The sequence below is a fragment of the Myotis yumanensis genome, unplaced genomic scaffold, assembly GCF_028538775.1.
Source record: "Myotis yumanensis isolate MYYU_CA2020_CCGP unplaced genomic scaffold, mMyoYum1.0.hap1 SCAF_1, whole genome shotgun sequence".
NCBI lineage: Eukaryota > Metazoa > Chordata > Mammalia > Chiroptera > Vespertilionidae > Myotis > Myotis yumanensis.
The window spans coordinates 142,657,334-142,673,556 of NW_027223752.1; the positions used below are offsets into that span (position 1 = coordinate 142,657,334).

The 16,223-nt window shown below is 37.7% G+C and overlaps 1 protein-coding gene across 1 annotated transcript in view; it reads left to right on the plus strand.

Annotated features, from left to right (window-relative positions):
* MALRD1 (MAM and LDL receptor class A domain containing 1) overlaps window positions 1-16,223 on the plus strand; it is a 597,781-nt gene that overhangs the window by 405,553 nt on the left and 176,005 nt on the right. Inside the window, exon 32 of the mRNA XM_070426883.1 lies at window positions 1,705-1,866. Within this exon, the coding sequence (XP_070282984.1) occupies window positions 1,705-1,866 (162 nt within the window). The remainder of the gene's footprint in view (window positions 1-1,704; window positions 1,867-16,223) is intronic.

A 16,223-nucleotide genomic window follows, 5' to 3' on the forward strand; every position in this document is an offset into this window, starting at 1 on the left:
TGGAAAGTAATTAGTAGAGAATGTGAGATTGGAGAATGTGGAAAAATTGTGTAACTTTGAAATAAATGAGGTTGTGGAATGCTAAAAATAGTGTTGCTAAGGAGTAGAGATCATAAACTGAGATTAGAGCTAGAAAGGAAAAGTTTCAAAACTTGAGGTAAAGAGAATGAAATATAAGAGAATTGATCCTGATTGCATACAAAGATAAAGGTCATATATTAAATAAATTGGAGCTGGAAGGACAGAGTGGTCACAGAGAATGGAAAAGGATGTAGGATGTTTATTGTCAGGCCTGTGTTGGGGAGTCAGTTACACAGAAATACAACAGTACAGAGCCTGGATGTGACATTATTCTGAAGAACCCACAATGGCTGTCTTGTACATACATTGATAGATTCTGCATTTTTGCAGTTGTGCTGGTTAAACACCTGGAGAACCAAATCTCTCACTTTTATCCACATTGTTTGCATAATATAAACCTATCTATGACATAAGTTTGGTACAAAAAAGCATAAAGATATACAGGGCCAATAAAGGAACACATAAAAATCAATTAATTATAAATTCTGTAGAATGAATGAAAAAATGTACATAATTTAAAGTGATTTTACTTTTGGAGATAAAATACAATCATGCCTGAGAAGTGAAATGCTGATACTTTATGAAAATTCTCTCAGAGATCCAAAAAATTTTCTATAAAAATATGAAAGCTATTTTTGCTATATATTTGGTGTCCATTTTAACAGCAAGTTTTTCTTCTGATGAAGTTTCTATATGCTAGTATTAGTTTGATGTTAAGAAAAATTTATAAACAAGAAACTACTTGATAAAATGTTAAAAATAATGTAAACTTCATCTTTCTATAAAAAAAAATCCAGAAAAAAAAGGACAGGAAAAGTCAATGACAATCTCAGTTGATTCCTACTGATTCAATCACCCAATATTCATTCTGCCTGTACAACACAGTTTTTACAGTGAATGCTCAAATACAATAACTGCTATGCAAAGAAAGAAAATGAAAAATGAAAGCAGATACCAGGGAGTTATGATGGCACTTTTCAGATGACTAGTTATTATCTCAGCTAGTTATTATCACAACACAGTTATTATCTAGTAACTTATATTGTGAATAACTTAATTTTTAATGAGTTATCAATCAAAACTTTTAGTAGAGAACATCTTTCACTATTTACTGACTAGTTCTGAAATGTTGTACACGGGTAATTGTATCATATGACAAAAGGGTGTGTGTCCACACAGTTTACTGTTTCACCCAAAGGCACCTTTCTTTTTGTAAATGAGTTTGCCTCTCTAGCAGTCTATGCTGTTCAAACACCACAGTACACAGAGCAATGGCATTAATATCCAGACAACTGAAGCTGTTGATTTATTTGATTCGATAGGTATTATAATGTTATGTTCATTGTTTATGTGTAGACAGGTTTATCATCTATCAGTATTATTAGTCAATCCATGTGGCTTCTTAATGGATAAATGTCAATATTCATGCACTGCTTCTAGACCCTGGGCTAAAAAAGCTGGTTACAACTGATATTATCAATGGGTGCAAATGTCCTGGTTCTATACGTTTATTTATAAAGAATTTGAATATACAGATGCTAATTAAAATCATCACTAATGTAGTAAAGTATCAAGTGCAATATGGATTTTCAGAACATTTCATTACAATTTTTATTTCCTTAGGCCAGTACACAACCACAACAGGAAGCTGTAATTTTGAAACAACTTCCGGAAATTGGACCACAGCCTGCAGTCTTACTCAAGACTCTGAAGATGACTTGGACTGGGCCATTGGCAACAGAATTCCTGATGAAGCACCGAGTGCAGACTCTGACCATACACCAGGTAACCCTACTAGAGATACACAGGCCAAGTAATCAACTCCTGGAAACCTGCTTTATCTATTTGATTGAATGCTGAAGTATGTCTGTTATGTCTGCAGGTGGTGGGGTGGGGGTTAGAAAGCAATAGGGATTATGAAAAGAAAGTTAGTACTTTCTGTTTAACCCCTGAATTACTGAATAGACTCAGTAACTGACATTGCTACAACAAGGAAATCCATGACTTATATTTTAAGAGAGTCACAGAATGTTTTCCCTCTACCCTAAATGTGTCCCTTAAATCAACAATCAGAGCAGTGACAAGTAGGGGGCAATCAGATTGATGCATGCAATCGGCAAAGGTTTACAATTAGCAATGATAAGAGTTCTCACAATACACAATGGCCAGTAGCTGGCCACCAATGTTACTCTAGTCCCTCTGAAGTTTCAGGACAGAGATGTAAAGGTAAGTTGGTGGTGGACGAATGAGCATCTACAAAGTCTTGACAGACTTTACTTTGTGTCCTGTGATTTTAGGTAAATGTAACCTTTAATGGTTTTACAGTTAGTAGAGTCAGAGTATAAGCAGGCTAGTAACCGTATTTACTTTGAGCCTGAAGTCTTGCCTACTCAGCACTTTTCTTCTTTTAGGAATTAACTTTCCCTAGGGATAAAAAAAAGATAACTTTTTTTATAGATAAGTTTTCTTAGAAATAAAAAATAACACGAGAAATTTGTGATAGTTAATTTTATATAGCAATTTAGAGGATGCTATTGGACAAGGTTAACATTTTTTTTTACATTCAATATTATTTTGATTTAGTTTCATGTGTACAACACAATGTGTTCCCCCTGATATTTCCAGCACCAAATTGGCAACGTATATAATCATTACTGCATTATTGACATTTTCTGTGCTGTACTTTGTGTCCTTATAGCTATTTTGTAACTATCAATATGTACTTCTCAGTCCCCTCATCTTTTTCACCCAGTCCCTCAACTCCTCTCCCATCTGGCAACCATCAGTCTGTTCTCTATTTCTGATTCAGTTTCTGTTTTGTTTATTTGTTTAGATTTTCCTCCAGATTCTACATATGGTATTTGTTTTTCTCTGACTGACTTAGCATAATATTTCACTTAGCATAATACCCTCTAGGATCATCCATGCTGTTGCAAATGGTAAGATTTTGATCTTTCTTATGGTGGAGTAATATTCCATTGTATGTATGTAACTCAGCTTTTTATCCACTCATCTATTGATGGGCACTTGGATTGCTTCCATAGCTTGGCTATTGTAAATAACACTGCAATGAACATAGGATAGGGGTTCATCTATTCTTTTGAATTAGTGTTTTGGGTTTCTTTTGAGATATATATATATATATCTATCTATCTCCAAAAGTGGAATCACTGGGGGATCAGCAGTGCCATTTTTAATTTTTTTAGTAACCTCTATACTGTTTTCCATAGTGGCTGTACCAATCTACTTTCCCCCAACAGTGTATAATTGTTCTCTTTTCTCCACATCTTCACCATCACTTGTTGTTTGTTGATTTATTGATGATAGCCATTCTGACAGGTGTGAGGTGATATCTCATTGTGGTTTTAATTTGCATTTCTCTGATGATTAGTGATGTTGAGCATCTTTCCATATGTCTATTGACTATCTATATGTCCTGAGATTAACATTTAAATCAGTAAACTTCAAACAGATTGCCCTCCATAATATGGGTGGTCCTCATCCAATCAATTGATGGCCTAATAGAACAAAACATGGGCTGTCCAAGCAAAAGTTAATTTCACCAACAGACTGCCTTTGGACTTCATCTGCACCATTGGCTCTCCTGGGGCTCCAGCCTGCTGGCCCACACTGGTCAGTTAAGGCTTACCAGCATCATAATCATATGATCCATTTACTTATAATAAACACTAGAGGCCTGGCACACGAAATTTGTGCACGGGTGTGGTCCCTAGGCCTGGCCTGTGATCAGGGCCATCTTCCCGGCTGCCAGCAGCTGGCCCCGTCCCGCCCCCCCCTGCTGCCAACCCCCCTCCCCCCAGTTCCCTGTTTGCCATTGGGCAATTGGAGCCTACCAGCCAGGGGTGGGGGGCGGGGGGAGGGACCAAGAGGTGGTCAGTGCACCTCATAGCGACTGGTCAAGTAGTTATTCTGGTTGTTCTGCTGTTTGGTCAATTTGCATATTACTCTTTTATATATATAGATATTTCTATATTTCTGTATATTCTATTCTACTTTTCTGGAGAAACATAACAAATAAAATATTACTCAAAAGGATGGAGGCATAAGCACAATGAAAAAGAGCAAGATTATATGAATTAAAATAACTTTTCATAGAAAAAATATATGAGGTTGGCCCAGACATTTTATGACTAGTGAGACGAGAACAATAGTTTTATTGTTTTTATATTTCAGGCAGATTGACAATGACATGATGTTCAGTTACAACATGTGTACGCATTCTTATTTTAAAGTTCCCTAATTCATCTTCAAATTAAATATGTTTATTTCTCTTGACCTGCCAGGTTATATTTCCTCTTCATTTTACCAAATTATTTTTTTCTTTAAAAACATGAAGTTAATACACACCAGATTATATGTTAAAAGAACAGAAAAGAGAATCAAGACACTGAGGTCAATAATCAGGAGGATTTAATATAAAACAAAAGTTAATCCAATTAAAAAGATATATTATTTAATATGGTGCTGGTATATCTGGTTATTCACCTGGAAATAAATGAAATTAAACCCATTTTTCTTCTGCATATTTCATATACAGAAATATAGTCCAGATTGATTAAGAACTTAAATGTAACAAATAATAAAAATAAAATTCTTGCATGAAAACAGAGAATAAGCAATGTGCAATTTAAAGACAGGATCTAACTTCCAAAATTTCAGAAGCTACAAAAGAAAAGATGTACATATTTCATTATGTGAAATTTTAACTGTGGTCTAAAATTTTCATAAATAAAATCAATAGGCACATAATAGGTTAGAAAAATTTTCCTTACAGATTACAAGTAAGATTATATCTATGATATCTATATCTATATCTATATCTATATCTATATCTATATCTAATCTATATCTAACTTTTACAAACTTATTATAAATGAAAATTTTAACTACTAGAAAACATTTGCATAACCAATTCACAGATGATAACATTAATATAATCAACAAATATATTCAGTGATGCTCAAGTTCACAAGTCATCAGAAAAATGCAAATTAAATAATAAAGAGATGGAAAAATATTTTCAATAACAACCTATAGAAGGCTGAGAGAAAGAGTGAAGAAGCAGGGGAAGAATACTGAAACATAGTTATGGGAAATGTTCATGGTTTGGAAAATGTTCTGACCATCTACTTTATAAAGGGCCAGGGGCTGTCACAACCTAACCAACCTGACAGACAACTGGTCACCAGGAAGTGCATGGAGCACCTCTCGGTCCCTCCCCCATGGTCCACAGGCTCCTATCACAGCAAAGCTGGTGGCCGGCAGGCGGGTGGGGTGGCAGGGGATGGGTGGGGTGAGGCAGGCACAGCGAGGTAGTTAGCCTCTGGCCCAGGGCCAGGCCGGAGGCCTAATGACCACTCCGCTGCAGTGGCAGCTGTGGATCAGTCCCGGAGATAGGCCCGGAGATGCTGACTGGCATAGAAAATGACCAATCAGAACCAAATCTGGGTGAACTGCAAAGAGTCAATGGCTGCCAAGGAGGTAGAGCTTTTGATGCTGACTGGCATAGAAACTGACCAATCATAACCTAATCTGGGTGAACTGAAAAGGCAGAACCTAAGGTGGGGGCTGAAGAGGGGTTTTAAGGGCAACAGCTGTTTGGTGTAAGAAAGTGGTTCAATTTTTTAATGACTGCTTTGGCAGTATAGTGCATATGGCTGGCTATCAGTCCAGATATAGGGATTATGTATTTTTGTCTGTCAAGAGTATCTCCTCCTGCTGAAAAATGTTTACCCCTCCTTAAGCAATCCTATCCTATATAATATATCTATACTAATAAAAGAGTAATATGCTAATTATACCAGGTTGACCAGCCATCTTCCAGATGTCCGACTTCCTTCCAGACAAAGCCATGGTGGTGGGGACAGAGGCAGAGGCAGTTAGGGGCAATCAGGCTGTCAGGGAAGGGCCGTTGGGGGCAACTAGGCCAGCAGGGGAGGGAAGTTGGGGGCGATCAGGCCAGCAGGGGAGGGCAATTAGGGGTGATCAAGCAGGCAGGCAGAGGTGGTTAAGGGCAATCACCTGCTGATTGGAGAGGGTGCAGGCTGTGCTAAGGAAACCCCCCCATGCACAAATTTTGTGCACCGTGCCTCTAGTCTACAATAATAAAAGCGTAACATGCTAATTACACCAGACAGTGGAACGACCTTCCAGACATCATTCCGGATGTTTTTCCAGAAGAAGCCTTGGCAGTGGGGTCCGAGGTAGAGGTAGTTAGGGGTGATCGGGCAGGCAGGCGAGTAGTTAGGGGCAATCAGGCAGGCAGGCAGAGTGGTTAGGGGTGATCAGGCAGGCAGGCAGGCAGGCGAGTGGTTAGGAGCCAGTGGTCCTGGAATATGAGAGGGATGTCCAACTGCCGGTTTCTGGCCTAAACCGGCAGTAGGACATCCCCCAAGGGGTCCTGGATTGCGAGAGGGTGCAGGCCAGGCTAAGGGACCACCACCCTCCCGTGCATGAATTTCATGCACCGGCCCTCTAGTATAAAAATAAAAAGACCAATACAGAAACATATGTGTATAGGAAATCTTACTTCAGCATTATTTGTGGTTGAAAAAAAAGGAAATAAAATGAATTTCCGTTGTTCTTACACTCAGTTATTTGTTCCTTGTTGCTTTATTGGTCTATTGAATGCCAGGCACTGTTTAGTCCTGGGAATACATTAGTGAATAAAACAGATAAAAATTGCTGCTGAAGAGGAGTTCACTTTCTACAAGGAGAGTCAAGATAATGAACAAACAGCTCTGATTGTATGGACTGTTAGAAGTTGAGGAGAAAGAAAGAATGAAGTAGGACCAAGAAGGACCAAGAATGGGTGTGTGCATTGCAGTTGGCAGGGAACAGGGGAGGGAGGGATGGCTGTTTAAATACACTGATTAAAGTAGGCTGCATTGAGAAAACACCATTAAAACAACAACAACAACAACACTTGAAAGAGGTGAGGAGTGAGCCATGTGGATGCCTAAGGAAAGTGACAGAGTGACAGTAGAGTGACAGCCAGCACCAAATGCCCTGAGATCAGACACCTGGCTGGAGTCTCAGCCTGGGCCCCCTGATAGTTTGGGTAATGGAATTAGCTGGTGTGGGGCTGTCCTGTGCAGTGTAGGATGCTGGGCAGTATCCCTGGCCTCTGCCCACCAGTTGCAGCGGCACTTCTCTCCTAGTCTTGACAAGTCAAAATGTCTTAGAAATTCTCTGGGGCCAAAATCCCCACCATCCCCACCCCCACTTCTGTTGAGAACCTGGAGGAACAACCTGGAGGCCAGTGTGACTTGTTAAACACACAGCATGCGATGCCATGCAATCACTAAAACAGTTTCATGTTACACAGTTGATGTGTAGGGATTTCCAGAAGATATTGTTAAAGGGGTAAAGCCATATGCAAAATTATTATATAATATGACCCAATTTTTCTAAAGCAAAGAACGACTACATCTTTTATTTGTTCATATGAATAAATATGTAGGTAGATATTTATATGAATAACTATATTAATATAGAGAAAATTATGATAAAACATTTACATTCATTTATTAACATGGATTACTACTTGGATGGTGATAGGGTTCAAATAAAGGAGAGGATGATAAACCTAAAAATAAAATAAGTAAAATAGGAATTGCACCTCAGAAGAAAATCTAATATACATGATGGTAGAACATTTATGTGTTTGTGGAATTGTGGTGAATATTTTTAATCTTTGCCACTTAAAAAGCTTTTCACTTTTTTAACATTTAGTTTTGTTCAATATTTCTTTTCATCAATTTTATATTACTAAGGATTCCATCTTTTCCTAAAAAATTTAAAATATAATTAAGCAGAAAAAATAAAAACTTGTCTCATAATATCAGTAGAGTGATATAACCATCTATAAACTTTGTATTTTTTAATTTAATAATGTAATCTGAGTAGGTTTTTATGTTATGGAATATTTTTAGCAATATGGTTTTAGTTATAGCATAGTATTTTACATTTTGGGTATATCATAATTTATAAAATTATCTAATGTTAAAGTTAAATTATTTTTGACACATTCACTATAATAAATATCAACAATGAATATACACTTAGATGTATATTTATTGTTGTGACATTTATTACAGTTGTGATATAAATATCACAACAATGAATATACATTTTTTAACTTTTATGATTATTCCTAAGGATATGTTTTTTACTTAAGAAGTTATGAGAAATAAGCCAATTTTGAATTTTGCTACTAAGATCCAGACAGTAATATCTTGATGCAAATGCCTGTGAATTATTTTTTAAATGTTCCAATTATAGTTGACATCTGGTATTATATTAGTCTCAGGTATACAACATAATGGTTAGAAATTTATGTAATTTACAAAGTGATACTCCCAGTAAGTCCAGTGCGCACCTCACACTTTACATAGTTATTTCAGTATTATTGACGATATTCTCTCTATGTGGTGCTTTACACCCCATGAATGTTTTGTACCTGCCAATTTGTAACTTCTCAATCCCTTCACCTTTTTTACCTCTCTCACTCCCTGCCCTTCCATCTGGCAACAATCAGTTTGTTCTCTGTATCTATGAGTTTGTTTTTGTTTTGTTTGTTAATGTGGTAGTTCTTTAGATAACATTTGCAGCATTTTCTTTCTTCTTAAGACAGTATTTGAAAATACTGCTAGTATAATATTACTAATGGTACAAAAAGTATTATAGGTTCAGTTTAGGAAAAATAAAAGTATAATCAATGGATATGAGAAGGTTTCATGCATGTTCAAAAAGACAAACAAAAGTCATCAATTGATAGCTTTTAATGGAACAATTAAGGACTATTAATGGCACTATTTATTTTTTTAAACTTTCATAGCTTGTGTGTGTTCATTAAAGACCACATAAAAAGTTTTGTGTCTAGTTATTTATCCAATATTGTACCCAAGTAATGTGGTCCAGAGATAAAGAAAAGTAATCATTCTGACAGAATTCTTTATTATCCTTCCTGTTAATTACTACTTGATACAGTATATTTTTACAAAGTGTTCTCTTCAAAGCAGCTTGATTATGTCATCCTTGATACACTAACATGGTTCATTGAACTTGTTTAGGCATCTCTAAGGTAATAGGCTGCTAAATAAATTGTATGAACATTAATTAATTTTGACCCTCTGGGAAAAACAAAATTCTTTCGGAGAAGGCCAACAGATTCAAAGAGCCTCTGGTCTATTTATAAGCATCACAGCATTACTGTTAATTAAAACTGTATTTATGGATCTTTTCACTTATTGTTACCAGGATGAAGAATTGGATACATAAGGAGGACATTTCAATGCCCATCACATAACTATTTATGAGTCTTGTTGGAGCCATTGTTGAAACTGTAGAAAGAAACTACAAACATTAATCCACTCTCTAGTCTGCACATGAATAGTGTTTAGACATAGTGTACACGGGATTTAATGGCAAGAGTGACATTTGTGTGACATGAATCAACAACAGTATAATGTAGATGGCTGCTGTCTCTGTTTTCCCTTCCTTCATAACTTTCCTTATTTTAAATGGCATAATCGACCATCGCCACAATTAGACTATAGACTCCAGGACTCGCATCTTTCGTATTTTTATATTCACTCCAGCATTTGAGATTGAATAGTACTTGATAAATACTTATGTAGGTCATGTTACTTGAATGTATCTCATGCTGTATTTTTAACAGCCATGTATTTTGAATTAATTCATACAACAAGCATTTCTTGAATGCCTATTAAATACCACACACAATGTGTTGGGAACTGAGGATATGAATTAACTAGTGTTTGAAAAGTAACTGGACTGAAATATGCTGCTCAGTATAACCCACATGCTCACTATAGTGCACTTCTGTGTTCACAACTCAAGGTGAAACAATCACCTCAATCTTAGTGAGGTTAATGCTCTACTGTGCTAATAGCAGTTTAAAGTACAAAGTGTTCAACAAATGTAAATTACTTGGTACTTTGTAGACAGAGCCCTGCAGGTCAGGCAGATGATAACCGCACTTCCTTTTAGGCAGACAGAACAGACATTATTTCTATGTTATACCTGAGAAAAAAGCTGAATGACTTCTCTAAGCCTGAAACACCCCCCCCCCCCCCCCCGCCCGCCATGAATGGAGCCTATTCCAAGCCCTTCTCTAGTACATCATCATAGCATGTGTGGTCCTCATTTACAGCTCCATCTAAATCTTTATATTTGGGGCCTCTTGACCTTTATTTCATGTCATGCTTATATGGCCATCTCACCCTGATCTCTGATATTTAGTACAGGGAGATTCCCATATTCATTAGCTTAGGAGAGTAGGAATTAGGTCAGTGACACAGTTAGATATTGAAAAGTCAAATGATACTGAGTCTTATCAAAGTACTAGACGCCCAGTGCACAAATTCGTGCACAAGTGGGGTCCCTTGGCCTGGCCTGTGGGATCAGGCTGAAACTGGCTCTCCAACATCCCCTGAGGGGTCCCAGATTGCGAGAGGGCAAAGGCCTGGCCAAAGGACCCCACCACTGCATGATTGGGACCAGGGAGGGACGCGGGAGGTTGGCCAACTGGGGAGAGACCGTGGGAGGGCTCCAGGGCGTGTCAGACCCATCCCGCTCGGCCAGACCCCAGCAGCAAGCTAACCTACCAGTCAGAGCATCTGCCCCCTAGTGGTCAGTGCACATCATAGTGAGCAGTTGAGCAGCCTTAGCATATCATTAGCATATTACACTTTGATTGGTTGGATGAATGACTGGACACTTAGCATATTAGGCTTTTATTATATAGGATATGATGCCCTAGACAGGTGATTCAGTTGGTTGGAGCATTATCCTGTATACCAAAAGGTTCCAGGTTCTATTCCTGGTCAGGGTACATACCTAGGTTGTGGATTCAATCACCAGTCCAGGCACCTACAGGAGGCAACCCATCAATGTTTCTCTCTCACATGCATGTTTCCCTCTCTCTGTCTTTCTCCCTCTCTCTCATAAGTCAATGAAAATATGTCCTTGAGTGAGGATTTAAAAAGTATATATGATTTGTAAATTTTTCTTTTGTTTTATCTAATCCTTAAGTAATGCATTAGAATTTATTATGATATCAGTTCAAAGCAGATTTCTGTTAAGATATGTTTTTGTATACTTCAAGGGGAGTTAATTACTAATGTTCTACTACTAATTATGATGAGATTAAAGTCTGAGAAGAATGTTAAGCCCTGACTGGTTTGGCTCAGTGGATAGAGCGTTGGCCTGTAGACTGAAGGGTCCCAGGTTCCATTCTGGTCAAGGGCATGTACCTTGGTTGCAGGCACATCCTCAATAGGAGGTGTGCAGGAGGCAGCTGATCGATGTTTCTCTCTCATCGATGTTTCTAACTCTCTATCCCTCTCCCTTCCTCTCTGTAAAAAATCAATAAAATATATTTTTTTAAAAAAATCAATAAAATATATTAAAAAAAAAAAAAGAATGTTAAAGGAAAACAACTATGATTTGTGTGATGCTTCAACCACCACTTAAAAAAATACAGGGTGGGGCAAAAGTAGATTTTCAGTTGTTTGTATGGAAAATAATACAATAATCCTATATAATACAGAGGTAATATGCAAATTGACTGTCACACCCTCAAACAAGATGGCTGCCCCCTTGTGGGCACAAGATGGCCAGCAGGGAAGGGCAGTTGTGAGTGACCAGGCCAGCAGGGGAGAGCAATTGGGTGGGAACCAGGCCTGCAGGGGAAGGAAGTTGGGTGGTGGGGGGGGGGGGGGGTGACCGGGCTGGCAGGGAGGGCAGTTGGGGGTGATCAGGCTGGCAGGGGAGCAGTTAGGAATCAATCAGGCTGGCAGGGGAGTGGTTAGGGGGTGATCAGGCTGCAGGCAGAAGCAGTTAGGGGCAATCAGGTAGGCAGGCAGGCGAGCGGTTGGGAGCCAGCAGTCCCGGATTGTGAGAGGGATGTCCGACTGCCCCCGAGGGGTCCCAGATTGGAGAGGGTGAATGCTGGGCTGAGGGACACCCCCTTACAGTGCACAAATTTCATGCATCGGGCCTTTAGTAATAAATAATACAAATAATGTTTTTCTTTATCAGATATTTTGGTAACTTTTAAAACTATCTTTTAAAAGTAATTTGGCTCCAATACAGTGGGGCCTTGACTTAGGAGTTTAATTCATTCCGAGACCGAGCTCGTTAAGGAGCTCATTAAGGAGCTCGTTAACTCAAATTACTCTGTCAACTCAATGCAAAAAATCAGCTGAGAGACAGCTGGTATCTCAAAAAACTCGTTAGTCGGGAATCTCGTAAGTCAAGGCCCCACTGTATTGTCTAAATAATATATTAATGTAATCATTAAATGAATACTTTAGAATAAAAGACTCTAGAGTAAAATACTTTAGAGTATTTCTTTTCATGCAGTACAGATGATGAGGATTTTTAATGGTTATTGTTTATTCTTTTTTAAAAAATACTATACTACTAAAAATAGATACTTGTATGTCTAACTAAATAGAACAGTTGTCATCAAAATTGATGTGACTATACATAGCAAACATTCATTGAGTGCCAATCACCATGGACATGGCTTATTCAAGCTTTCTTCTTTAATCTTCACATTTACCTTGAGGCTTTTTCAGAAGAGGAAATTGATGCACACAGAGAGTAAATAATCTGCCCCTAGCCATGCAGGAGACACTTGAATCTATCATTGGGACCCATGTCTCTCTGAAGCAAAAACCTCTATCAGTGCCCATCAATCTCTACAGCTCAATATGACATTCTCAAAACTTCCTGAGATGTATCAATTTGACGATCTCTCGAATAATGATCAATTGATAGTTTATCTTTTAAAATACACAAGTGTTGGAAGTGATATTTTAGCTATATTAAAAGGATGGCATTTTATCAATATGAAACAGCTCAACACAAGTAAGTTTCTTCTACATTTTTCTACATGTCTTATTTATTCTAGTTGCCATTTTCTTACCACAGTTCAGTACCATGTCTGCTTTCTCTTTGTCTTGTGTTACTTTTTAGAAACACAAACCTTCCATTCCAACTACACAACAATGCCAAGGAATAAAACTAGGAGAATTTCAGTTGATAAGTCTCAGAATAAATCTCGCAGATTTAGTTTTCTCACTGCAAAACGGCAACAAATTGTGTGCATCATTTGTGTGTTTACCAGAATTAGAATAAAGTAATTCTCTTCATGAAATCATAGAGAGTGTTTAGACCATGGGTCATTCTGTTTTCCATATTTTCTCTGAGACAAAGGGTTAACTTTCGTGATAATTAGGCAATAAGAACAAGAACAGACCATATATAATGCCTCTGGTTCTTCAACAATTTGCATTATCAGACTGTGATTTCCATTTTTTATCAAAAAGCATTCTGGTCTCAAATCATGAATCTCTTCCAGTCATCTATATGTGCCATTTGAATCAATATCCCATCCCATTCATATCAAATGTTTCTGCCTCAGTAGAGACACATAATCGTAATTCCTGTTTTTCTTTCCTTTGTCTTGGTTTATTTTTACTACATACTAGAACCCAGATGATGCTTTCTTTTCACAAAAAGGTAAGAGGTATCATCTGTGAGACAAAGGAAGTCAGTGAAAAGCATGTGAATGAACCAATTCTTTTAGAATCTTGGAGGACAAGATTAAACTCTGAATAAGTAATCTGAAAATATTTTAAGTTAATTAATTCATCATTTTGCAAGAAACCAACCATTGTAGTTTCTCTAAAGGAATTTACTAGATGCATATTTTTACAGACTTTATTTTTCATAAAATAATGAACCATTAAACATATCCCTTTCTATCTTCTCAAACCCTTGCCTGTTTTTATTTACTCCCTTTTTAAAATTATCCTTACATTGCCTCTCTATAACTACAGTATATGTTTTGGCTTCAAGCATCATAATCCTCAGTTTCCTTGGGGGGGAAAAAAAGGGAAAAAAAAGTATTTGTCTAATCTTAACTTCACTTTCCTTTTGAGTATTATTTTTTTTTATATTTATATCTTTTAAAAAATATGTTTTTATTGATTTTAGGAGGAAAGGAGTGGGAGAGAGAAATAGAAACATCAATGAATAGGGAGAATCATTGATTAGTTGCCTCCTGCACACCTCTTACTGGGGATTGAGCCTGAAACCCGGGCATGTGCTTTGACCAGGAATCGAACTGTGACCTCCTAGTTTATTGGACGATGCTCAACTACTGAGCCACACCTGCCAGAATCATTCTTATATCTTAAAATATCATTTCCCACACATTGTTCGTATCTTCTACCTCACTACACACAACTTGTTTGGTTCTCTACAGCCTGTCTTCTGCAAAAATATTATTTCATCAGCAAATAATTATTGGTCACCCACTGTCACTGGTCTAGACACTGTAGTGATACTTATTTACCAAATAAAGCCCAACCCTCATGGAGCTTATAATTTAACACCTTCCTGGACTTTAGTGATTTCATAATCATAATGACCTGATTCCTTTTATGATGCATTTGACACTATGGACTAATCCACACCCTCCTGAAGTTTTCATCTGTGTTTTCATCAGACAGTGATTTTTTTTCTAATGCTATATTTCTTAATGTGTTTTCTTTCTCCTTCTAAAACCTAAATGTGAGCCTTACCAAATATTCTGATTTTACTTTTTTCCATCTTTTCCTGCACTTTCGCTTCTTCCAAGATTTATTCTTCCATTGCTCAAAAATTTGTTATTCCTACATGTATCTAGTCCTTATTTCCACATTCTAGTCTTACATTTTCAAGTGCAAGCTGGGTAATTTCTAGTATCTCTTAGTTATATATCCAAGCCCAAACTTACCTTCCTTTCAGAAAGAGTCCTAGTATTTGTTACTCACATTATCATTGTTAACACTTAATTCTCACTCAATTTCAAATTCTATCAGCTCATCATTGTCAACTTACATGTTTTCCTTTTTCCCTTTTTTGCATTTCCAATTCTGTCATCTTAATTCACTCTTGGGCCATTGCAGATGTCAAACAAACTCATATCCAATGCAAATATTCTCCTACATCAGGCCTACTGTTCACATCCACACAGGATTAATATTCCTGAATTTGCTCCTCCAAATCATCAGAAGCTCCTTATTGCCCTTTAGTTTGGCACTAAAAGCTTCCTCAGTTCTTCTCCAAATTGCATTTCTGATTTTAGTTTTTATGTTATTCTGCTACAAACACTGCATTCTTGCTCCTCAACTATGCTTTCGGTGTTATAAACATCAACTTTTGGTCATATCATTGTTTTAGCATGACTTGTAATTTTTGGTTGATAGTGGACACAATGCACTGGGTGAAAGGAATTGCAGTAAATAGGCCTTTCATTTTTTATCTTGCCTGGAGTAAGGATGTGATTACTGTTTGCTGTGTCAGAAGGTAAAATTTCCTCTAGCAGCCTTGTTTTTGTCTCCCTTGTTTTATTTTGGTTCCCCTAGAGACTTAATGTCTGAGGGATAAAGTTCTTCCCATTCCAGTCCCTTGGTAAAGTATAGGATCCTTACTGATGGGGTGGTAAGGTGGAAAGGAGTTAAGTGGTAAAGTCAGAGAAAGGGAAGCATTCTACAATCCTGTGATTTTAGCAAGCCTTTCGCTGTGACCTTCACAGGTGCTTCTCAGTTCTCCTGCCCCCTCACCTGAGAGAGGACATCACACATGACAGGGAAACATAGGCACCCTTCAGAGTGGCTACTTTCCCCTCCCCTGAAAAAACCAGAGAGGATTTTTCTCCAGTCTTCACTGGGAGAACTTGTTAGGGCTTCTGGAGGTAAAACTTCAAGGGTACCCCTAAGCCTTGTCCCCTGGAATTCCCATTCTCTAGCTTTCCCACACTGAGCCTCCAGCTTGTTAGTTACAGCTGCCATGCTCCTCACCCCGTATGGGCTCCATTAGTGATTCCGCTCCCGAGGTTCTGCTCCACTAAATTGCAGCTGCCTACCTGTCTCTCCAGTTGGGGGTGGCAGTTTGCCCTGTGATCTCTACTTTAGTGTCTGGTGGATCTAAGGAAAGTTTTTGAATTTTAGGTCAACTTTTTTTTATTAAATATATTTTTATTTATTTGAGAGAGGAAGTGAGAAGGGAGAGTGAGAGGGATAGAACCATCAATGATGAGA